At 37.8% G+C, this 26,382-nt stretch overlaps 3 protein-coding genes across 3 annotated transcripts; 2 read left to right on the forward strand and 1 right to left on the reverse strand.

The window, feature by feature from the left end:
• The first annotated feature begins 3,520 nt into the window (after nt 1–3,520).
• On the forward strand, nt 3,521–6,058 carry cisha (cytokine inducible SH2-containing protein a). The gene is made up of 3 exons (XM_042506988.2): nt 3,521–4,185; nt 4,794–4,957; nt 5,126–6,058. The coding sequence occupies exons 1-3, from the start codon at nt 4,166–4,168 to the stop codon at nt 5,620–5,622; spliced, it is 681 nt and encodes a 226-aa protein (XP_042362922.1). The 5' UTR covers nt 3,521–4,165; the 3' UTR covers nt 5,623–6,058.
• Nucleotides 5,967–15,856, reverse strand: hemk1 (HemK methyltransferase family member 1). Its single transcript, XM_042506979.2, has 11 exons — nt 15,540–15,856; nt 13,815–13,988; nt 13,613–13,704; nt 12,941–13,034; nt 12,686–12,823; nt 10,404–10,468; nt 10,231–10,280; nt 10,043–10,148; nt 7,393–7,488; nt 6,994–7,104; nt 5,967–6,762 (listed from the first exon to the last, which is right to left on the reverse strand). Exons 1-11 carry the CDS (start codon nt 15,657–15,659, stop codon nt 6,699–6,701), a joined length of 1,110 nt encoding a protein of 369 aa, XP_042362913.2. The 5' UTR covers nt 15,660–15,856; the 3' UTR covers nt 5,967–6,698.
• A 747-nt stretch (nt 15,857–16,603) lies between these two features.
• On the forward strand, nt 16,604–26,306 carry nprl2 (NPR2 like, GATOR1 complex subunit). Its single transcript, XM_042498233.2, has 11 exons — nt 16,604–17,011; nt 17,804–17,895; nt 18,207–18,375; nt 18,485–18,593; nt 21,097–21,233; nt 21,379–21,476; nt 22,857–22,893; nt 24,383–24,476; nt 24,562–24,679; nt 24,792–24,934; nt 25,991–26,306. Exons 1-11 carry the CDS (start codon nt 16,931–16,933, stop codon nt 26,056–26,058), a joined length of 1,146 nt encoding a protein of 381 aa, XP_042354167.1. The 5' UTR covers nt 16,604–16,930; the 3' UTR covers nt 26,059–26,306.
• The last annotated feature ends 76 nt before the right edge of the window (nt 26,307–26,382 follow it).

The raw sequence follows: 26,382 nt of genomic DNA on the forward strand, positions 1-26,382 counted from the left end.
TTACACATTTTGTTCAGCAAAATAATCTTCACAAATCAACACCGCTTTCAGGATTTCTTAAGCCTGCAATCACCAGAAGTAAAACGTTAATGTTAGGCTACAATGAAATTCTCTACGGTCACTTCACAACTGCTAGACCTACGAGGCTGTAAAGCCGTGTTCGGCACAGTTCGCTGTGATGATCCGTAGTCTCATTTAGCCACTTGTTAGCAACAGTCTCATATAAGACACATTAAAGCTTCAGAGTTTGCGAGCAGGGTTTTTACTGATGTATTTATGTTGCTCAACCAAACGCCAAAACCACAGACCTTAATTCAGGTTTCTAACCAAAAACCCACCGACTTTGAGACGAGGGAACCAGAGGAGCTGAAATGCAAACTGATTTCCAGGTTTTTGAGACTCATGAGTCTCCCTTTTACAGACGTGCCCTTTGCTGCTAGTCCTATGCAGTTTTTGCAGACATTTGATTCCATAATCAAGACAATAAGACAGTGAGAATTGCTTCCACTTGTCAATATGGAGTTCAGAAACGTTTTGAAATGCAAAATAATGGAATTGAAAAGATGATTTAAAAAGTGATTAATAGTGATTAACTAATGAAATACTGTGATTAATCGCAGAAATTAATTGTTTGACAGCCCTAATGCGAACATTTGGTAATGAGCACTTTACACAACATAGACCTACAACAGCAGGCAGACAGGGATGTCATTGGTTTCGCAGGTCTCTGAGGTCATAAACAAAAGAAATAGATAAAGTAAGATTTTGACCTGATGGTGGCGCTAGAAAACTCTGCATGATGAATAAGCTTCTCTCTCCTAACAAACAACAGATGGATTTATGTTGCTGATTCCAGACAATTAAAGCTTTTCTCAGAACCCTCTGGAAAACCTTTTTCTCATTTTTTCTCCAAAATGAAAGAGGACAACAGTTATTCATTGTGTCCCAAACATCAATCCACTTAGCAGTTCTTGGGAGGCCTAAGTTCTTGGTAAATAGCGTGTTCACACAAGAAAAGTTAAGTAGGCTATATTCAAGAAATCAGGGCAATTATGTGGTGTGTGTGTGTGTGGTGCTGAGAGGCACTGTTGTCCATGCAATCCAGTGCATAAATGAAATGAGTTCTTCACAGCTGAAAATTCTTAAAATTAATTTGGGCACAGAGAAAAATCTTGGAAAACAGAATTTATTAGATCTTTCAAAGGATGTATTATATAATAGGCAGTACTGTTACAAAGTTGCAGTCTGGTTGATGTTTGCTGATGGATATATACATTTTCTGTTACAATAAAATGTATATTAATATGCAGGAAGTGTACAACACTATAAAATCTGAAGTGGATTTTACTTTAAAAAATCTAAGTTGCCATGAAAAATGTAAAAAAATAAGCATCGTCATCTTAAATAAAACTACAAGTCTTATAGTTTACTTTATAACTAATTGTTACGTCTACTTAAAATTTACTTATATGTACCTATGTGACAGGCGTAGATTTCAAGGGGGACACAGGGGACAGGTCCCCCTCAATATATGCCCTTGAATAAAGACATGAAAGAAGCAGAGGACTTTTATTTTTGACAAAATTAAATACATTCACACCATAAATCGATGTAGACAAGGCACAAATTGGTGAATAAAAACTCACTCATATCATATGTATGAGTCATATGGAGCAATCAACAAATAAAGAAAAGTATTATAAGATTAATGTGCAAGGGACATATTCATTAGAGCACACATAGGACTAACAGTGGATGTGTGCTGAGCCTTTCTTTAATTTGATGTTTTTTGGCCTCTTTGCATATTTACATTGTGCATAGTGCAAATATATTCTTAGAAGTAGTCACTCAAATATTTTACATTATGCCCAGATATCAAAAATAGACCTCAGTGAGAACATTGAGCCAGAAAGGTTCATACAGTTTGTTCTTTTTCATCCTTAAATTCTTGGTAATGTCCCTGCCTACCTGTTATAGTCTCCAAACTCGATCATCCAGATGGATATTCTCTCCTGTTCCTGGAGTCTACTCCCTCTTGGCAAACAGCATTTTCATATTATACACTCCAACAAAGTGTTCAGTTGGAAATGCTGTTGTTTAAACACTACATTCAAAGAGTGCTTTATAGGGAATTATTCTTTAAAGATTGTTTTTCCCATGTGTGGTGCTGTTTTAGTGGGCTGCATGTGATTGTTGTAAATTAACTATGCATGCTGCCAGTTTTTCGTTTTTTTTTAAGCAAAATGGATAATCTTGTTACAGAATATATATATATATATATGGTGTCCTTTTTTCATCTGAACTGTATTTGTTCAGCTGCATCCAGCAGGGTTAGATAAAAGTCCACAAGACTACTTAGAACAACAAAAAGCACATTTCAGGATTTCTTGGAAAGAGTTGAGATCTAGCTATATGGGATCAGCAGGCTCTCCTGGATATGACTATGATACAAAATCATCTCATGTGTTGCCCTGAGTCCAACTCACCATATGTGTGGGAGATGAATCGGCCTATTGTTGGAATTAATGTTTTGAAAAACCTGATGTTGATATCCAGCATCAGCGCTATACGCAGAAGCCAATATTTAACCTGAATCTAGTCACTTAACCCTGTGAAACCTGGACTGACAGCACTTTTCTTGTGCTGCATTCAGACGCCTTCATGTGTAGTTAAACCTTTGAACCCTGAGCAAATTGGTTTGCTTTCTTTCAAAAAAATGGGGAAAAGGGCAATGAGCAATTTGGGAAAAAAAAGTGTTCCACAAATTACAGGAAAGTACTGGAGAAATACTACTATAAGATATAAAGATTAGACAGAACTACTTTTAAAAAGCTTGGGGAAAAGCTTTATTTATAATTAGACTATCCTAATATATATATTTAAAAATAATACTCATTTTTTATTTCATTTTGTATAATAAATACATTTATTTATTTTACTTTTTTCCTTGTACTTTTTATCTTTTAAAAAAATATGCTTTTTGCTTATTTCTGGGTCACTTTGAAAGAAATCAAACCAATTCGCACAGGTTTTAAAGGGTTAAAGTAAAAGATGTGGCGCTGATGTGGATTTCCTTGACAGATTCCCCAGAAACGAAATTTCAGGAGCGATTAATAAGCAGAAATACAATTTTGCATTCAGACAAAACTACTGGAAACACATTGTTCAACAAATAAAAGATCAAATACACACGACAGGGTTGAAGGGTGGAACAAACTGTGCGCAAAATGTCATTTTCTCTAGTGTAGAGTTAACCCGTCTTTTAGTTTATCGTAACAATAACAACTTGCTTTCTCCAGCGTAATTACTCCGACGGAAACCTCCGAGAAAAACTCTCGCCGTGTTTTTCCACCAGGATCGAGGGAAATCTATATTACTGGAAACAGCCGGTGTGCGCATTCCTATTATCTTTAATGTCGAGGCGCTGAATTCCCAGAAAGAAGGCTCTGTTAGAGCCGCCCGGCGGGGCGGAGTCAAGCCCTGCAATTATTCCTGGAAAGCGGATAGGGAGAAGCTGCCGCGCGATTCCTGGGAGCGAGCGCCGGTTCAGCGAAGGCAGGAGCCGGCGGGCGGAGTAACCGGTGGAGAGATGAGACTCAAAACACGGGCCGAAAAAATGACACTATTATCCGGAGAAATTTTTAAAAAATAAAATAAAAAACGTTTTAAAAGCCAAAAAGAAAAAAAATGTTTTTAATACCGGAGCAGTTCGTGGGCTGTCAGAGCGCGAGACGAGCGGCGGCGGTGTGCGCGCAGAGGGAGTTGGTGCGGCCGGTGTGACGTCAGAGCCGCCGGTGCTGTTCTCAGAATAGACTTCTAGGAAACGATAAATTTTAAAAGCCAAGCCTTTACACTCTGTCCTTCACACATTTGGATCCCGCTCTGGTGACAACACACTCCAACCCGCTGCTACGGAGATTTTTATGTTTTAAATTTTCATTTTTCGTTTTTTAAAACGGTTTTATATCCGGTAATCTTATTAAAAACTACAGGACCAGACCCTGACCGGGTAGTACGCGGAGGTCTTTATGTTCTTAATCACATCGATTTCTAGCAAAGGTGTTTATTTTTAATTCTTTAAATAGAGCTCAGTGTCTTATGTTTTCGTTATTTTCTCAAGAAGAAATACTTTCGGGATCTTAGTCCAGAGGATTCAAGAAATAGCATGATTCTTTGTGTACCGGGGTGAGTTTCTTTGTTTCTGGATTTTCTCTTTTACTGTCTGTTTTAGGATCATATGAAAAATACAATTCTACCTTTAAAAGTAATGTACTCTTAATGCTGTTATATTTAAAGTCTTTAAATATGAGTGTTAGTTGTGCATGTTTGCTAGAGGTTAGGACTGTCTGTAACTTAGTCTGACAATTTCAAACGCAAAGGCCTGCTATAAAAACTAAAAATGGACTTCATCAAAAACTTCTTAATATTAATAATAGTAATTATACAGTACTTTTCATAATTTAACCTCTATTTAACGAGGAAAGCCAGACTGCAGTCAAAACCTGACCTCGACTGCAACACATGAAACGCGTAAAACAAAAAAATGTCACAAAATTAGAAAAAAAATATCATCATAAAATCATGAATGAGACTAATTATTCATATATTGTGACAAGTTGAAACTGGACAGTGACGTGATTGCAGTGAATTTCCTCCTCTTCTTATGATTTTTAAGCAATAACCATTTAACTACATTGTGCATTCCTGCATTAATATGGAAGAGGACAGGCTTCTGTAATGATTTTGTTTTTTTGTGTGTGTTTTAAAACTATTTTTTTCCACTTTATTTCCAGCCCCAGAACTCCTCTGCCCGCCACTCTGTCCACTGAAGCCCCGCGGGGCATGCGGACAGGCACTGCACCTCCTACCCCTTGCCTTCAAAGCACCCCTCCACTATGGGACCCCACGAAAGACCTGCGGGCGATAGCCAGCAACTTCTGCTATCTAGAAAATTCAGGTAAAGTATGAAAAAAAGTATGATTTTTGAAAACTCTCCCAGGCTCTGTTTGGCACATTTTTAACAAAGATGTTTGTTCAATTAATTGTTAACTGTTAAATCAAGCAAAGTACAGGATGGTGAAAACTGCTCAGAGTGACTAATATTCAGGAATGTGTGTGTGTGTAGGATGGTACTGGGGAGCTGTAACTGCAGCTCAGGCCCACGCTGCACTTCAAGAGGCATCTGAAGGAGCTTTTTTGGTACGGGACAGCAGCCACCCTCTGTACATGCTAACCCTCTCGGTTAGGACTGCACGCGGTCCCACCAGTATACGGATCCAGTACAGCGGCGCCCAATTTCTGCTTGACTCCAGCTCCCCGGCCCGTCCCAGCCTGTCGTCCTTCCCCAACGTGCCCAGCCTGGTGCAGCACTACATGGGACCAGAGAGGAAAGCAGAGGAGAGGAAGGTGGAGGAGGAGGCTCCTTCAAAACCCTCTCAGCAGATAATTCAGGAGACGTCTGTGGTATTAAAACTGAAACGGGCCGTGTACAAGCCCCAGGGCCTCCCCTCTTTACAGCACCTCACACGCCTCGTCATTAACAGACACTCTGACTGCCCCGACCAGCTACCACTCCCGAGGCCTCTGCTGCGCTACATACAGGACTATCCCTTCAAGGTATGAGGGGTCCCTGAAGTCCACCATCATGACTTGAAGGAAACAAACTGTAAAACAGGTCCTCTGTGCCTGTGTCGCTGCTCTAGCAGCTGGAGGCCAGTCATGAAAATACTGGACACGGGGTTGTGTTTTTGCTGACGAAATATGTACAAATTCAGCTGACGTGCCTGGTTTCAGACTTGTCGAGGGCTGGGTGACAAAGCGCCCCAGAAAGAGTCGACTTGTGAGCAAATTTCAGTACTGTAATCACTTATTTCACGATTGGATGTGGAAATGGTCCATATCTGTTTTACCTTTATCAGTTCTGGATGTACATACTGTTCCTAAGAAGTACACTGATTCCATTGAGACATCTTTTATGCCATTTTATTTTTCTCAGTAAAACATTTTTTCTACCTTTTACATGTCTACATTTTTCTATTAAAACTGGAGTCTAACTTGCTGTCCTTTAAGTCATTTTCTCTCTTCTTTCTAAATGTATTACTCACAGGGTCAAGAGAAAAACTGTCATCATCATTATTATTATTAACCACCACATGATGACTTGTGACACTTGTTACGAAATATTTTTCGGCTTCGAATCACCTCTGAGACACAAAGACTTTGTGGCCTTTGAGCTCTAAGTGTGTGAGGAACGCAGATTGTGTGGGGAACTAAAGGCCACATTGTGCGTGTGTGTGTGTTTTTTGCTCAACAATGCGTACAGCCTGCATCTGAGTCAGCGTGTAGACGGGCGAAGGGGAGGACCGTTCATCAGCGGATTCACAGAACTACTGAATGCTTCCTGGGAGGAGGGTGAGATTCTGAGAGGGAGGGTTCTAAGAAAAGCCTCAGTAATTACCTTCAGCTTTGAGCCTGCTATTGTGCCATCTAGAACACTTTTTTTTTCCTGTTGTGCCGCAGGATGTGATCACAAATGTTACCGGATTAAACGTGCAACAGTGACATGAAAATGATTTCTGCAAACTGTGAATTTTAAATGATCAGGTCGGTGTAAGCGCGCGCGCCGCGGCTCAGTGGGGGTAGGGGAGCTGAGGCTGTGACGACCTGGGCTGAAGCCAACGTAATAGGATCTCAGTTTCTCAATCCAGATCCAGCTTGTGGTTCTTGTTTGACTCCTCTTTCTGAAGGATGCAGAATCGCGGCCTACGACACAAAAACAAATTAAATCTTAATTTAGACCTAAAATGTGAAATAAACAAGTGTATTGAGCTTAATTTTCTAATTAAGTTGTTTTTTTTAACTTTAAATCAAATACAGTGATGAGCCCAAAGGATGGGCACTTTAGTATGAAGCTATAGCAGGTTAGATGATGACAAAATGCTTTAATGATGCTCGTGTGACAGACATGAGGGCTGAGAGGCTCTGCAGACAGACCTGCCGGTGATGTCGTGCCGTGTTTCCACACAATGCATCTTTTCCACATTCGCCTCCACCCACCGGCGAATGAGCGGGGGTTGTCTGGGATCCACCTCCAAGTAAACACGGCTGTTATTCACCAGAGCAAGAACACAAAACGGACTTTATAAAATAATTATCAACAGGACAGCGTTATCGTGACCGACCTTGAGATGAGAGTGGTGGCGCATGTCTGAAACTGTATTCACTGGAAGTCTTTTAAAAAGCTTAACTCATTAAAAAGGCAACACGATACGTGTGTTTTCAGAACATGCTGTTCTTGTGACAAGCCGCTGTTAGGAATTAAACCCAGGTGGGTTTGTGAGTGTGCATGTGTGTGTGAATGTGCATGCTTTGTCAGGTGGTGGGGTTTCTTACCCATGATTTGATAGAATCTGTGGAGCCAGAGTCAAAATCTGTTTGATCACTGTTAGACCATCTTCACCCCCATCTAAAGCTGCATGGTCTTCAAACCTGGGAACACAACAATCGATAAATCACATACATTTAATGTCACATACTAAAAAAGAAATTCTGTGGACACCCAATGCACTGATGTAAATGATCTTTATACATTTTATGCATTTTGAAAGGTTTAATGTCTTGGTTACTCTGAAACAAACATTAAATTTAATAGCTACATACATAAGGTGTACTATAACAAACTATGCTGTGGGAAGGCTGGAGAAGGCATTTGACCGTGTCCCTCGGGGTGTCCTGTGGGGGGTTCTCCAGGGGTATGGGGTATTGGACCCCCTGATATTGGACGTCCGTTCGCTGTATGACCGGTGCCAGAGCTTGGTCTGCATTGCCAGCAGTAAATCGGACTTGTTTCCAGTGAGGGTTGGACTCCGCCAGGGCTGCCCTTTGTCACCGATTCTGTTCATAACTTTTATGGGTAGAATTTCTAGGTGCAGCCAGGGCGTTGAGGGGATCCGGTTCGGTGACCTCAGGATTGGGTTGCTGCTTTTTGCAGATGATGTGGTCCTGTTGGCTTCATCAGGCCGTGACCTTCAGCTCTCACTGGATCGGTTCGCAGCCGAGTGTGAAACGGCTGGGATGAGAATCAGCACCTCCAAATTTGAGGCCATGGTTCTCAGCAGGAAAAGGGTGGAGTGCCCTCTCCATATTGGGGAAGAGATCCTGCCCCAAATGGAGGAGTTTAAAAAAGGCCGAAATGAGCTTCCTCCTCAGGGTGGCTTGGCTCTCCCTTAGAGACAGGGTGAGAAGATCAGTCATCCTGGGGGAGCTCAGAGTAGAGCCGCTGCTCCTCCGTGTTGAGAAGAGACAGGTGAGGTGGCTCGGGCATGTAATTAGGATGCCTCCCGGATGCCTCCCTAGTGAGGTGTTCAGGGCACGTCCTACCGGTAGGAGGCCCCGGGGAAGACCCAGGACACACTGGGGAGACTATGTCTCTCAGCTGGCCTGGGAAGACCTTGGGATCCCCGGGATGAGCTGGACGAAGTGGCCGGGGAGAGGGAATAAGGGAATATACCCGGATAAGCGGTAGACAACAGATGTATGTATGTATGTATATATATATAGTTAGATAGATACATAGATAGATAGATAGATATGGATATACACTATATCCTCTACACCTCTTCCTATGTAGAAGGGGGGTTTTACATGTGTTCCCAAGGGCCCATTGTCACATAATTGGACATGTAGCCTGAGAGTGTAGGTGTGTCAATTGCTCAAGTCTCACAGTCAACTGTGAGTTTGCAATCCTGCAATTAAAAACAGGGACATCTTTGGGGACAGCCGATCAAAAATGGGCCTTGTCCCTGGAAAATTGGGATGTCTGGTCACCCTATATATACAATTTTATTTTCTTGTCAAGAATTCAAAAATAATTTGTATAACTTAATTACAACCCCCTTTATCATTTACAAACATCTAATTTAATGGGATAGCACACAGAGCCATTGAAGTAGCTATGTCTTATGATTGTCTAATATGATTCGCCTACATGTTCTAGCATGTCAAACTTTATCCCATAAAACATATATTTTAAAAAAGAAACAGCATTTTGGTTACAACAAAACAACTAGTAACCAAGACAGCTAACAACACAGCTAAAGCAAGATAGCCACATCAAGCTAAAGCTAGCTAGCAATATAGCCACGGTAAACCTTGGCAAAGGTAAATTTACTTTACCTCTTGGCCGTTTCTGGTAATTGACACATCTTAGTATTGATTAACTGACATACCGGTAATTGAGTTTGTTATCCAACATGAATAAGGCAGTAGCTAAGTCTGCTAATGGGAGAATAAAAACAACCTGATAGCCTGCTAAAGTAGCCTAGCTTAGCAGAACAGCAGTGACTGCCCTCTCAGTTCACAACTCTAATGAAAAAGGCTACATGATTTGGTATTTAATATTAAATTACCTATATATATATATATATATATATATATATATATATATATATATATATATATATATATATATATATATATATATATATATATATATATATATATATATATATATATATATATATATATATATACACACTAAACTTGTAATTCTACACACTTTTCTCAGCATTTTTATGTGTTTATTATTAAGCTAAAACAGCACCTCTGTTTGTGTGTTCAACTCATATTAGCTTTAGCTTAACCATAGGAGGTCAGCATTTACAGTCAATGTCAATAATTTTTTGTTATATCTCCTTGAAAACTTTCAACTCTTTTCCCCTCGACTTTAATTACAGCTATTTGTCTTTGTAGACATAAAAAAAAACATTGGATTTATCTTCAATAACAACAACAAATTCTTTACTGCACACCATAAAGATCTAACGTTATATAATAATTAACTATCAATCAGTTATAAAATGTTTAGACACCATAAATGGATACTTCCTTTGAAGAGTTAGCCTATAAATGTTGATAAATCCATAAATACTTTTTTTATCTGCACTATGTATTGCAACCACATCTTTAATGTTTATAAGCTACTGCTCATAAATGCTAACTATGGGGGCTTACTACATAAAGAGGCTGAATGTGTTTTAGTCACCTAAATATTTCAGGTTCCAACGTTGTCATATCCTCAGAGAACAGGTACGGAGGGTTACTGACCAAAACTGAGACATGGCTGCAGAGGCTCAACACAGTTTCTGCATCTGACAAAACACAAATTGAAACGTTTTTTTAACAGGAGTAAGTTTAGGTGCGGTTTTGAATAACTGCAATGCATTGACTTACCTTTCATTACATCTATATGATGAATCTCCAATCTGTCCTGAAGCCCCAACCTGCAGAGAGAAATCCTTCATCAGACTTGATGCATTACTCTACGGACATCAGACTTTAGCCACATTAAAAGTAAACCAGTTAGTATGTTTACAATTTGTTTACATTTGCTATGGTACAATTACCTTAATGCATTTTCTCTTGTTAAATCCACCGCATCCTGGCTTTGATCCACAGCAATGGCTTTAAGCTAGTGACAGAGAAACAAGCACAGTAATTAAAGCTGCTGTGTGTGTGGATACAACTACCTTGGGGAAAAAAACTTCCTGTCTAAATGAAAAGTTTCGAAATTTTTTACAACTTTACGATCTGTTAACAGTGGAGAAAGAAAAACAAACAGACACAGCTAAACTTACAACAGGATATTAGGGAGCATGTTTGTACAGTGCTTTGTGAAAATAAAGTATTCTACTACGGAGTTCTTTTACTTAAACACGCATATCTATTTTACAACTGTAACTAATAATTAATTTGTAATTATCACTTGACCTACCATTGTATTAAACTATTCTATAAAGAAATTTATCATGTAGTCTTTAAAATGTCAAAATTGTTACCAAAATAAAATGACTGGTTTAGTTTGACTGGAAGCCTTTAAACTTCCAATGTAATCAACTTATAAGGATAGAAAATTGATAAACTATTCACACTTTGGAAGCTTAGACCAGCTATTCAGGTCATATTTAAATTATAATAACTGTGATAAATACCTTCTCTCTTAACTTATTCATCACTTAACTGATGAGTCATTTCAGCACTTCCAAAACAAGACAAAGAATCTACAGCTATGCTACATGTTAAAGGGGAACTCCACAGATTTTAAACATCAAAGTCTGTTTACAGGTCTTGGGGAGTACTGCTGCATGTGGGAAATATTTGCGTAATGCCTTTTGTGGCTCCAGAGGGAGGTGCACAAAATCTGATAAATTTGACGTCAGTTGTGGCTGAAAACTATAAGTTTGAAATTGAAAAAAAAACTGTATTCCATTTCCACTGGAACGTAGTCAGAAATTTCAACTGGAATATGCCCTTCTAAGTCAGATTTCCAATTCAGAAAGCCTCAAAATCCTCAAAATCCAATATGGCTGCTCAGCACATCAACAGTCATGAAAGCTGTAGTAATTTAGTGTTTATTAGCACTTCTGTCTTATTCGTATCTCATTAAATCAGTTGTACACAAAGCATTGTCAAACTTCTGTATGTGGACATGTTGCTGTGGGGTTTGTTGGACTTTTACTTTGGAATATTCCTAAATTTATACAATAAAAATGCTCAATTTTTGGGTCTGTATATAGTCAGAGATGTCCGTAACTGAAATGTCATTGTCAAGGATTATCTATTTCAGTTTTATCAAAGGATCAAGACAAAGGATGAAGACAATTTCCTCGCAATCTAATGGTATTTACTTTATAATTTGTCTGACTTAAATCAGTCAGGCTCTAGTATTAATGACCCCTTTGAAATTTTACACTTTGCAAAGTCATCCTGAGGGCCAGATTGGACCCTGTGGCGGGCCGATTCATGCCCATGGGCCATATGTTTGACACCCTTGCATTAGAGGATGCACAGTTTTTGGCACAACTGCAGTGGCTTCATTTTTTAGCCTCGGAAGTTGCCGTTTGAGTGTAACACTCCCAAATCTCCAACTAAACTGCCTGTGTTCATGTTGCATTGTGGGTAATGTAGGCACCAGGTTTAACAAGGAAGAACGATGCATGGAGTAAAAAACATCTCGACAATGTTATAGGAGTGTGATGCTGTATTGGTGAAGTACAGCATTGCACAAAGCTCACACTGACAATACTAACATGCTTATTATCAGCAGGTATCATATTTACCATGTTCTAAATCTTAGTTTTGCATGTTAGCATGCTAGTGGTTGCTAATCATAGTTAAAAGCAAAACAGTAGCTGACAATGATAGGGTATTTATTAGTTTTGCAGTTATAATAGCACAAGATTAAATGTTAGAGGATCACCAAAGTTACATCAATTCATCATAGGGAGAAAATGAACGTCTGTGACAAATTTCATGGCAATCCATCCAATAGCTTCTGAATTATTTCTATTTAAAAAACACAAATGTCAACCTTATGAAAGGTCAGGGACAAAAAATTCTTCCAGAGACCATGACTGTGTGTACAAAATTTTGTGCTCATTTTGTCCAAATATGTTGAGATATCTCACTGAATACGTGAAAAGTTTGACAGACCATCAAGTCAGGAGATTGCTGACTAGAAGTCAGAGGGCTATATTCTCTGTGGACTATGAATGTCTGTGCCAAGTTTCATGGTAATCCATCTGATAGTTGTTATTATTTCAGCCTGAATCTAAGTGTTGGACTGACAGACCGACTCGGCATTCGTGGAAGCTAACAATCTATTTCCTGCAGTCAACACAAACCTCACCTGAGGCAGACTCTTCAGCAGACTGAGAGAAATGGCACCAGAGCCACATCCCACCTCCAAGCACGTATGCTGGGCGTCTGCACCCACTCCAGTTCCCAACTTCATCTCCAGATCAGTGAGCACCAGTTCAACCAACTCCTGCATCAACACACAGAGAGAAAACACTGCACTGGTTATGTTACATGTGACAGATCAGTGGGATTTTTACTATAGATTGTTTTTACTCAGTGAGGCCTGTTTTTTCTCCTGTCAAACCTCAGTTTCAGGTCTTGGTATGAACACGGGAGGTCGCATCCTCAAAGTCAGATCTCTGAAGTCCCACTCCTCAATCACATACTGCACAGGCATCCTGCACCAAACACAAACATTCAAGGCACAAGGTACAAGACTAGGAGTCAACAGATTATTTATTGGCATTTTGCTGATTATCTGTATCACTGTTTTATTTCAATGATTGCTGATAAAAATTACTTAATGAAAAAAATGTGCAACCAACAACAGTCTGCAATACATGCAAATATAGTGTCAGCATGGAAACCTCAGGAAGCTATTCTTATTCAATCATTTCTGTATTTAAAATTTCACCTAACTTTATAAAAACGTTGCTGGGAACTAGCTGTATATGATGTTAAAAGGTTCAGTTTTGATTGAACATTTGCTAAAGGCATTTAAACAAAGTTTTGTGTTGGAATTTGTTTTATTCCAAAATCTAAATTTTGACAGAAATATTGCCATTATTTGTGTATGCATTATTATAGTGCCAAATGTAGGTCATTGGTCTCATTAAGTGCTAAATATCTGTATCGGTATCAGCCCTGAAAAAACAATATTGGTCAACCCCTATACAAGACTATTTCTGACTTTTCTCAGTTAAAAAAAAGCAAATAAATTTATATACTTATACAGAGGTGTATGTAAACTTACTACCTTGATAGGCGTCTAGAGCAGAGTTTCCATATCTGCTCAGTTTTTTCTTGGCTGAGAAACTCTGTTAACGTCCTCTGCTCAAGACTTTCTATCTGTACAAAGAAATGATGTCAGAACAGAAAAGGATGGTTTTAAATGTGAATGCGGCTATTCAGGCATTGCGTCAATCAGTAAAGAGGAAGCTTGGAGATTTCCCACTCACAGTTTTAGCCCCGAGCAGATAAGCAATAATGTATTGGCTGGATTGGTCAGGCTCCGTCACACCTCTCTCCTCAAAGTGTCTCTTCCAAAAATCCACTGCCTGGAGCGCCGTGATCCTGCCTGCAGGTAAGGCTGGAGCGCTGCAGGTGCGCACTGCATGAGAGCCCCAAATCCCCTAAAAGATTAAATAGTTTCAAAATAACAACAACGTTACAAATATCGTATGGTCCCTCTGCGGATTAAAAGGCACTTGTTGGTTTCCCCTTGTGACTCCACCTCGGGGTAATCCAAATCACCATCTAAATGGCGCTGTGTCCAATTTGAAAATTTCACATTTAACTTCAAACAGCTCTGATTGATGTACACACATGACACGTGTCTCACCCACGATTCACCAGATTTCAGCTTACTTTGCACAGTGGAGCATCAAGTAATCTGTAGATTATTAAATTATTAGATAGATGTACACAATTTGAGCAATTTAATACAGGACTGCATGATACTAAGAGCCGTTTCAAATAATCTGTGCCTCGTGTAGCTGTGTGCAAATGGATTTTAAAGTGACAGCAAAACAAAGATAACATGTTCAAGTGAGCCCTCTAAATATTTGCAGCTCAGAGCTTCTTATCTTTACCAAGAATTACCGCCTCATGGTTTTATGCCTCCTCAAACCAGTCAAATTAAATATTTGTAAAAACATGGATGTTTCACACACATCTTTTCCCTGGCAGCACAGAAGATTTATACAGTCTTCACAGTTAAAGGTGGGCGCCCGAAATTAGAGTCAACAATTGAGTATGTCTCCCCTTCTGTTCCAGGGTTATGATTTCAGGTAATGACCAGAAAATAGGTTTTTGCAGAACATTACTGACCTGCACACACACACACACACACACACACACACACACACACACACACACACACACACACACACACATATATATATATATATATACACACCATAAAACTTCAAATAAAAGCCAAGTCCCAATTTAAGGTTCTGTCCCTTTCACTAAGTCAGTGTGACAACACATTTTGACAAATAAAGGCCCGTCCCAATTAGAGGCCCGGTCTGGTTGCCATGCAGTTCATTTTTATAGAAGTTCTTTGGATGTATAAAACTGGGTTGTTTGCTACCTTAGATAGCAGCTTAAATCACACATACAATATGTATATTTGTTTAAAGTTTTGTCAATATGGACATAGTATTGAGTGTTAGCTTGGTAGGATTCTCAAAAATTCAATCATTCAGTTAATTTTACTAAAATCATAAGCACCAAAGAAGACAGCATAGAAGGAAGACACAAAAAAGAGATAAGTAGATGTAGAAGAATATTTTTTAAAAAGGCATTTCTAGTTCTTTTTGTGTTTGGGGGTTCTGTTTGCTTGGTTTTTTTTAATTTTATGTAAAATTGTCAGGTAATTTTGCACTTTTCACAGACTTTTGGCTAACCTCGGGGTCATCTCTTTCTTGCTGAGCAACAGTTTCGTGTGAAAGGAATGCAAGGGATTTAAAAACCCATCCCATGTAGATGTCTGTCCTAAATATATGTATATATTTATATATTTCATACTTTTCCCTTTTCTTGTATGTTTATGGTGACGTTAAAACTTGGTTTGAATGTTATTTTTCAACAGCCTGTTTTACTCCACTGTGCTAAGGGCAGTTAGCCTCCAATTCACAGTACCAAGAGGACAACAACAAACAACAATTTGACTGCATTACCTTTAGTCCAATTCTCCTGCACCCAAAGCATCTGTAGCCTGCACTCAGAGATCTTCCCCACATGATTGATCTAAACAACACCTCCTCTACACCATTATTCCTCACGTTGCACAGGAACATACAGTTTGTGTTACTATCATCTGAACTCACTGCATCCTTACACAGTATTCTGGTCTCCTGATTTTCTAACTTATCGCTCTAAATGGACATTAAATTACATTTTCTGCATCCGGATGGCTTTCTAGTTGACTCTGTTGGTAGTATTTCCTACACATGGCGCAGCAGACGCCTCAGAAGGTTGAATCTGACGCAAAACGTCGCAGACTGCGCAGCACTGACCCTGATGAATACTGTTACCTTCAATGACTGTCGAATATATGAAATTTTGAACGTGCAGCATCCTAAAAACAAGCAAAAATAGATCACCTAACCCCCCAGTTGTTTTTTTTATTTTATTTTATTTTTTATTTTTTTACATTTTATTAGACGAGACAATGTGAATCTTGTAATATTAATGATAACAACAACAACAACAACAACAACAACAACTATAATTATAATAATAATAAAAACAATTATTGTTCTTCTTCTTCTTATTATTATTACTTTTATTTTTTACTTTCTTTTTTGAATGCAAGATCATTACAAAAATATATAGAGATACATACAGGGACAAAACAAACAAACAAATAAATGAATAAATACAATGAAAAGACAAACACTAAAATAAATAAATAAAAATTACATACACATTTTATAATGCAAGGTTCATCACATTTCAGTCATTAAATAATATATATTTTTTAAATTGACAACTTTTTTGTTCTTAACTTTAAATAACTAACCCATAAATAGTGCGATATTGCCAAAAGTCATTGCTAAAGTGCAGGACATTTATTTTAGTGTTTGACCATTTCTCCTTATGAATGTGAAGTCTTGAAAAAAATATTAAAAATTTCTATGATATAAAATTTGCTATTCAAAAAAAGACATCAGACATCACAGTCTACGAAGCATTGAAGACGTCTGTTATCTGTGTTTTTAAATTACGAGGAGCTCCTGAAGGCATCAGTATTGTTGTTCCTCAGGCTGCTGTGTGTGACTGTGTCGAGCACTGCAGAGTTGTTTGTATAGTTTGCCATTAAGTCGACTGTATTTTTCTCAAAATACAGCGATAACACACTTTTTCGGACGTCTTCTAGACCTTACAGCCGCTAAATGTATTTCACAGACGGTCAACAGCTTGTTTTTAACGTTAAACGTGAATTAGCAGTTAGCTTCAGCTGCTAAATAACAGTAGAGTTAGACAGTCACAGCAGACTGTCACCTGAGACTGAAACGGTTTGATTGAAGTTTGTTCAATTGAACATTTGGTAAATTAATTTGGGTGTATGATGGGTATGACCAGTCGAATAGAGTGTATATTTTTCAGTGAGTTTCACCCCACCCTGGGTCCAAAAATAACATACCAGGTAAGTGTGCAAATTATTTACTTAACAAGGGGAATTGTAATAAAATTACCACACCGGTCTCATTATTTACAATAATCACTATCAATATGACATTATTATCCTTATTGTGTCAGTAAAGCTGTGGTAATCATATAATTTGGTATCAGAAGCATATAGTATATTGAAATGTATGCTGCTTCTCATTTTCTGAAGTATGTGCAACACTGTTTCTAAATAATATCAGAAGATATTATATAAAAAAAAATAGAAGATGATACATTTTGGTAAATAATACTAAAGTCACAGATTGCCCCGGACAGTCTCTGCATCCTCAAATTCAGAGGTCTCTCTGAACAGATTTATGTAACCACATACAAAAAATACAACTCTAGTCAAATATTTAAAGAAAAACAAAACAAAACGTACTACTTAATGCTTTATTTGTCCTTTTATAGTAAAGGTAGTGAATATCAGCTTATTCCTTTATGTATTTGATGAAAAAAAAAACATTATGATTTTTAAATTATTTCTGAGATAACTACTACAAAAATAGAAATACAAATTTATATATAAAAAATGAAAACTTAGTTCTGATTATTATATACAATTTCCCTTGATAGATGCCCCTAAATTCTACACATTTGGACCTTGAATGGAATTAAAATAATTGATCTTTATTAATTGTAAGCAGGCATTTAATCCCTCTACATATTCATCTGCTATTGACCTTGGAAGTGAAAGTACATCATCTTCTTAGTGCATCTTATAGGATGTATTTCACCATACAGTGTCCCCCATGTCCTCTCCTGACAGGTCCCAGAGGAATACATTTCACGAGAGCTCTTTGACACAGTTCAGGTTTACATCATCACCAAGCCAGAGCTGCAAAACAAGCTGATAACAGTGTATGTAATCTAACGCTTCTTTCTTGTTGCCATAATTCAGTGATGTTTGTCGCCCCAGAGATCTGTGTTTATGTTTATGCTGCTCCTTTTCAGTTTCAGCCTCAGATTGCCAAGTAGGATTTCTCACTCCAGGAATTTGCTTTGGTGAATTGTTGTAGGAGATAGACATAAAAAAAAATAATAAAAGGAAGTATTGCAACAAAGAAACATAAAAACAGAACAGAAGTAAATTATATCACATGGAAAAAATGATATATGTGAAAAAATGTGTACAATTAACTGAACTAACTTGCTCTTTTTATGTTTTTTAGCACTGCAATGGGAAAAAAGTTAATCGGGTGTCCTGTGTGCATCGAGCATAAAAAGTACAGCAGAAACGCCCTCCTGTTTAACCTCGGCCTTGTTTGTGACGCCCAAGCCAACACGTGCGCCCTCGAGCCGATTGTCAAGAAACTGTCTGGGTACCTCACAACTCTGGAGGTAGTGATGCATTTTCACATCTGTACCTGTCAAATGTGATTTCTTTGAGGTTTGCATCAAGTAAAAAGAAATCTCAGAGATTATTAGTCTTTGTTTCATTGTGTTGCAGCTGGAGAGCGGCTTCATATCGAACGAGGAGAGCAAGCAGAAGCTTTTACCCATCATGTCGACCTTGTTAGAAGAACTTAATGCCACAGGAGCCTGCTCCTTACCCATAGGTATAAGGTTATATTTTACTGTGTAAATTCATGTTTTTTCTCTGGCAAACAACCATCTGGGTCTTAAAAGGGGAACTGCGTCCATTTTCTTAAATAATGCATGTTTTTCTACTGGTCTCAGCCAAGCCTAAAATATTAGGAAAGATGTTATAGATGACACTGAGAGCACACCCAGGATGTTCTGGGTTCCCTGGGTTATGGAAAAGCTGGAAAAATCATAGAATTTCACAATCACATTTTCCAGGCCTGGAAAAGTCATAGAATTAATTCAATCCAATCCTTTATTCCAGACTCAGGGTCCATATAAAAAAGACAAAACATCACATACAATAGGTACTATATAATACTATATATAATAGTATAATATAGTATATAATAGTAGTATAAAATCATGGTATGAAAATAAATAAATCAATGTATATTAATGTCTTGAAGGAAGAGACAAATATGCCAGTGTCTCCACAGCTGTGATTGGTGGAGTGTAGTGCTGTATCTTATGTTGGATAGAACAAGTATTATTTAATTCTTTGTCTTAGTAGTTGTTTCGATAGAGTTTGAACCTAAGTTTGAAAAATGCTGCAGAAGTGGGGTGAGATTTTTTTTTCAAGTATGGGTTCTTGAAAAGTCATGGAAAAGTTTTGAAATTTTGTCCATAAAAATGTGTGAGAACCCTGGTATGGGTACATTTTCTGTTTCAGACCTGAGGACACTACAGTAGAATAAGGGTTATTTCGGTATAAAAAGAAACCGTCTCCCATTTATTGTCAAAGGAGCAGCTCGGGACCTTATACTTGATGACATCACAAGTTCGAGACTTAGGCTACATTTACATTACAAACAAATGTGGCCCAAATTAGATTTATTTTGCTTTTTTTTTTGCACTCATGTGAGATAGATCTTAATGTTCTTCAGAGTAGTGTGAAAACAGAAATCAGTTTTTTTCAGTCAAATCTGGTCCATGTTCATATGTGGTCCTCACACAAGTCCACATCTGATCACTGGCCCTGCAACCGCTGTGAGAATCAGAGTTCACGGTAAACCCTCTGATTTATCACATGACCTCGTTGACATTATCATACAGTGTCGAAGTGATTTGCTGAAACTTCAGAAGGCTGATGTAGCGGTACCGCTGCTGTGGTGGCTGCTGAAGCCGCCAATACATCCAGATGTTTTCTGAGTTTGCCCAAAGTAAGGCCGTGACAAGCGCTGTCATGAGGCGCAAACAGATATTGGGATGTAGTCTTGGACATCCTAATATTTTGGATGAACTTTTCCTCCATCAAACCCTCCACATCACAGACCCACCTCTAATGCAACCACGCCTGTTTTTCCACAGGATGTAGAAATAGCCGCTAATAGAGCTGTTACAGTTCTGTCCATTACTGAAATCCTCTATCCTAAAGAAAACATGTAGTTTAGATAGATTTATATTTAAAAGTGTGTCATAAAGATGTGGTTTAAACCTTGATAAAAAGTTAATTTATTCAACAACCCTGACGCGTGCGCAAAGGGGATATGACGTCACTGACAGGTGACGCCAACCAAACGACACGAACTGTGTCCTGGATGTTGAACTGAACTTTTGGGGTAATGTAAGTAAACAACTCAAAATATATAACACTGGTCTTTTCAGTTTTAGACATCTTAATACAAAAAAGTAACATGTTTTATCTTAAAGTTTAGTGATACTTGTTATTTTTCCAGCTGTTTAACAGCAGCATTTAAACTTAAAGTTCTTATTTCATAAAAAAAATTAACCTACAATATCCCATCATCTGTTCTCAGATAATGACGTATCTTCAAGATGTTTTATTTAACAAACTAATTAGACGTTTTTTTACAGTAAAACTTATTAGAGGAAATCAAGGTTCCCACCTAAAACTATACAATCTCTATTGATCATTCAAAATGCAAACATAATCATTAATTTATATTCTTTACTGACTCAAAAGTGTTAGTTGCAACCATCGATCACATGGACAACTTTTGTATGTCGTTCAGGGAGCCCGCACTGTCTTTGGTGAAAGTGCTTTTAGAGTTTTTGCTCCGTCATCTTGGTGTCAGCTGCAGAGTCACCTTAAACTAGACTCTTTTATCAGAGATTTTAAAAACAGGAAAAAGGACCTTTTGGACCTTCTGAATGCACATGTTCGGTTTCTGAACACTGCTGATTGGCTGTTGGTTTGAAGTTTGTTGTCTATTGCTTGTACCAGTATGTGTCTTGGTCAGGACTCCCTTGGAAAATAGATTGGAAATCTTAATGGGACTATTCCTGGTTAAATAAAATAGAATAAATAAAATTAATCAGCACTTTGATTTATTTTCAAGTTTGAAACATATTCAGGAAAAAGCACGGCAGTGACTTCTAACACAGTTACTCTTAAAGGAAAAGTTTGGAGCACTTTTGTGCATGGTTTAGAAAACCACATTTTTGTGTGTTGGTAATAATAGTTTTTAATTATTTTATATCTGGTCTCTTTTTTTGTTCTCTGTCTCTTTTTAGACGGGTCCAACACCATCCACCTAAAGCTGATTCAGCTGCGAAAGGACCCTCCGATTGTCCAGGAGTACGACGTGCCCGTCTTCACCCAGTGCAAAGACCATTTTATTAAATCTCAGTGGGATCTCACGACGCAGCAGGTAGGCCTAATGGCTGATATCAAGCGACATTGTGATAAGATATGTGCCCAAACTATAAGGAAAGGAGAAGGAAAAACATGGTCAAGGTTAGGTCATTGAGTTTAGCACCAGCTAATAATGTTATATTGTCTGCTGTTTACTGCAGATCCTGCCTTATATTGATGGATTCAGACACATCCAGAAAATCTCTGCCGAGGCGGACGTAGAGCTGAATCTTGTTCGCATTGCCGTGCAGAATCTCCTGTGAGTACATTTCTGTAAATAAAGGGCAACACACACCAGCCACGGCTGACGTGCATCAAAACACCCTCATGCATTGTATTCTATGTACAGGAAGCCCCAGGCTGTATCCACACAAACACATCATGACAAACAGGGATCCTGTTTAACAGAGATGGCTGTCAGCAGCAATTGTCACATTTGCTCTCTTTGATTTATGTACTGTGTCGTTAAAGGGGTTTACTCAAATAATGGCTGTGCATCATTCACGTCTTTTGAAGTTTTATTCTGTCTCTGTTTGTCCTTCGTCAGCAGACACCATGAAAACAGACACCGTAAAATTACAAGAAAGTAAAAGACATATGAAGTTTCAGATATACATCTCACAGTTTCTTGGTCAATTTCTCAAGCGAGTGTGCATGATAAACAGGCCCAAACATGTTAGAACCACAACAGGAATGTGATTAAATCAAATAAAATGACTGAAAATGTATCGCATTGTCCATGTAAAGGCACATTAATAAACATTAAACACTACTATAAAACAAATGAAAGACAATAACCGCGTGCGGCTATGGGACCTTTTGCAGAGGAAGGTCATTTTGGAGTTATTTTGGGGTCATGTCGTATCTCGTATGTACCTAACTTTAGTGAATCATAACACATCATTTAATATGCAGATTCTCCTGTTTAAAATGAGAGTGAGCTTTTATATGGATGTCAGTTTTTGAGCCCCAGTAAAGGTCACAATGTGTCCTGCAACAGGCGGTAAGGCTTGTTGTTTTCAGCTGAGCTGATATGCAGAAAACTTGCGGCCTTTTTTTTTTTTTTTTTTTTATGTATGATAAGCGTACAGCCATAAATGTGCAAACAGGATGATGTGCTAATTAGTCCAGTATTATATTAGATTAGCTGCAGACAGAAGGATACACACACACACTCACTCACACGCACACTACCAAACACATGATCCCCTCCAGGCTTTAGCTTAGTGGAGACCAAAATCATGAATTTAAAATAACAAAAATAACTGACAGGACTTACAAAGCGCTTTTCTAAGTCTCAAAGACACTTCACATGAAAAGAAAACAAATAAAAAATAAATATACTAAAATCTGAAAGACGCCTTCATGAAACCGAAAAACAAATACAGAGAACAGAATACAAAGACAAAAATACAGAGGATATGACAGTTAAGATTTGGGGAGGCGGTGGGAGACAGGTATCGTGGGCTTTTTTGAAAAGTTCAGGTTTTGAGTTGACAGACACATCTCAAGTAAACATGTCTCTGAGGCAGTTTTACATTGCGTCTGTCTGTGTGTGTTGCACCTCGGTGTTGTAAGACATTTGTTTTATACAAAAGATACCAAAGACAGATACTGAAATCCACCTTTTCTTTAACAGGTATTATGGTGTTGTGACGTTGGTGTCAATATTTCAGGTATGTTGGTGCTACTTTTGGTCTAAGGAATGTTAAGTGATGTTAAGAAAAAAATCAAATCATTACAAAAAAACAGTCTAAATATTTTGTAATGAATGGAGTATTTGGTGGGGAGGCAGTAGCTCAGTCCACAGGGACTTGGCTTTGGTTTCTCTTGCCGGTTCAAATCCCTGTATGGACTAAGTATGGAGGACTGGCAGCTGGAGAGGTGTCAGTTTGCCACCTTGAGCAAGGCACTGAACCTCAAATAGTTCAGGAATGCTGTTTTATGGCTCACTCTGCATTACACCTCTAAATATGAATGTGTGGTGTGTTTAAAAGAAAGATATGCAAAGAATTTCAACTGCATTGTGCGGATTGACAAATCACACAAACATCTTCTGAAGTCTTAATTTTATGAGATGAAGCAGTAAAATCTTGATGAAAAAAAAGTAATTATTGCTTAATTAACAGAGTCCATCTCTTATTCATATATATTTGTTTAGGTAAGTGAGGAAATTATATTTATTAATATTGTACAAAAGAAAATTCAAAATTACAAATTTCTTAAAATTTGCAGGACATATCTTGACAAGTTGCTCATTGCATTTTTCCACATGTTTTTGAGACAAATCAAACCAATTTTCTCACAGTTCAAAGGTTTGAATATTTGTGAAATGGGTCTGAGTGCAGCACAAGAAAAGTGATGTGGATCCAGGTTTCAAAGGGTTAAGGTCCTCCTCATCTTACATTTAAAATTTGAAAGCTCTCACTTGTATATGAGTATTACATCGAAATGTGACTTTTTTTCTCTAATTTTTTTCTCAAACTTTATTGAATATGTTTAACACATTAGATATTTTCATTACACTAGTTGTATGAAAATATGTAATAATAATTTGTACAATAAATATGAATGAAGAGAATGAAGAGAAAATAAAGAAAGCTAACAAAAAGAAAAACCTTCAGGGTGTGGTAAACAGATGAAATAAAACTGACATGTCTGAATAATCAAGTTTTTGCCAATTTAGTATAATATATATATAAAAGGAGGATAGTATTTTAAGCCAAATCATTTTGTGTGTATATATATTATTTTGCTAAAATGATAATCAAATAAATCATGTAATTTTCATCAGATGGGATATTGGGATTGTTAAAAATAAGTATAATATCTAATTTTGTTAGTCGGGCATCTTTAAAAAAAAAAAAAAAAAAGTTTTGAAAGGTACCCTTGTAAATCAAACCAAAAAGAGGTGGCATAAAAACAATCTACAAAATCATGTTCGATACTTTCTCCTTCACAGTTGTAAAAAATGCATCTATTGTTTACATTTGGGGCAAAAATGACAAATATTGGCTTTAACTGGGTATCTTAAATTGTTATGAGTAATTACATTTTTTTCTTATACTATTGCTACTTTTTTTCTAACAATTCCATCATTCTCTGGCAGAACTGTTTGAATTTTTTTTGGTTTGGTGATCGTCTTGTTTTTTTGCCTCCCCACAGTACTCTAACGTGTACTGCACCACCCCTAAAGTCCAGAGCCTCATAGACGACAAGTCCATTCAGGAGGAGTGCCTCAGCTACGTCACAAAGCAAGGTAAACAAGGGTCATGGTTGTTGATCAGAAGTGTTTGTTTCTTTCCCTTTCTTTTGTGACATTTATTGTGTTAATCGTGCATCAGGTCAGAAGCGTGCCAGTTTGAGAGACGTGTTCCAGCTGTACTGCGGTCTGAGTCCAGGAACCACCGTCCGAGACCTTTGCTCTCGCTACTCGCAGCAGCTACAAAGGGTAGACGAGAGGTCAGCATCAATCACCTTATCAGTTCCTGGAAAGACTTCATGGCTGTTGAAAATTTGGGTCAGAGTGACATTTATTCACATGCGTGTCATGTCATGTGTTGCCATGTGTCAGGAGGCTGATCCAGTTTGGACTGATGAAGTCTCTGATTCGACGGCTGCAGAAGTATCCGGTGAAGGTGATCCGTGACGAGAGGAGCCGGCTGCCTCGACTCTACACCGGCTGCCACAGTTATGATGAGATCTGCTGCAAAACAGGCAGGTTTTAAAGCTGGTTCTGGTTGTTTGGTATAACTAATTAGGTTTGGGCGGTATGTGATATTTCATACCTTCCTGAAATTTCACCAGGGTATGAGAGAAAAAAAACACCACAAAAAGTGTTATTAGCCCTATTCAAAGACATTCAATATTCATTTTCAAACACACACACATTTTTTTTAATATACTACATGCTAAGTAGTTTTTTCTTTATTAACACAGCCTGGGATTTGCAGTAACATTGATTGTGACAGTGCACCTAGTGGAAATACCATGTATTTCCTCCGTATGCCAAATATGGTAAAAAATTATGTCATCAGGTGGAAAATAGTAAAAATTACAAATTACAAAGTAAAATCCCAGAATGACACCCAGAAATAATACAGTGCATGTTTTATGCTTTGATGGCTCCGGGATCAAAAAATACAGTTTGAATGTGTTTCAATAGTCCATTTTTGCACTTACCAGTATGATTATGACAATTTTGTTGACAGGGTTTTTTAGATTTATTGTAGGAGCTGAGCTAGAAATTCGAAGATTTAACAAAAACACGAAATCTTGCCAAAATGTATGCCATATGGATGAACACAGCCAAAATAATTTAAAAAATCATAATAATAAAGGAGTGTAAAATGTGCCAAACAATCCCTTAGGGTTTAAAAAAACAAACAGCTGTAGACCTTTAAAATTCAACTTACAGAAGACTGACGAGGCGTAATTGTCTCTTTAACTGATAATACAACACTTCACTCACACTCAATAGAAACAAAATAAAACCCAAACTGTCTTGGTTACTTTTGTTAGTAATCTAGTAAGTAAATCCGCTGTTCCAACAATCACCAGCTCCAGTTCGGTCAAAATAAATCCTTAGTAAAAACATGCCATTATTCCACATTGTCTCACTGCTGTTGCTGGTTACCGGCTGTTTACAGTCCTGTAACTTAACCAGGTGATGCAGTGTTTTTCAGCTCAGCTACCTGTTCCACCAGTACAGATAGCCCAAACCTGTAACCTATTGTAGAAAACAACTCACCTTACAGTGTCTTTATTTTACAGGTATCAGCTACCAGGAGCTGGATGAACGTTTGGAAAACGATCCCAACATTGTGGTGTGCTGGAAGTGACATAAACTAAAAACAGACTGAAAGATACAGAGATGCCTCAACCAAAGATGCCTTCAGTGACAGCAAGAGTTTTCTTGGAAAAACAGTGAAAGAAGTAGTATTTCTATTTTTTTTTGTTAAATTAGTGTTTTTGTTAATATCTCCTAATCAAGAATTAGCACACATTTCTGTTTAGGTCAAACGAGGAAGATATTTGTTAATATTGCACAAAAGAGAATTTGTGATTAATAAAAGAGATTATACCACAATGAGACAGTCTGTCTTAAATCACACTGCAAAAAATGATGGGTTGTTTTTTTTTTTAAATTTTACATTTGATACCTT

The sequence above is a fragment of the Plectropomus leopardus genome, chromosome 2, assembly GCF_026936395.1.
Source record: "Plectropomus leopardus strain MGB_pleo_1.0 chromosome 2, ASM2693639v1, whole genome shotgun sequence".
In the NCBI taxonomy this organism is placed as follows: Eukaryota; Metazoa; Chordata; class Actinopteri; order Perciformes; family Serranidae; genus Plectropomus; species Plectropomus leopardus.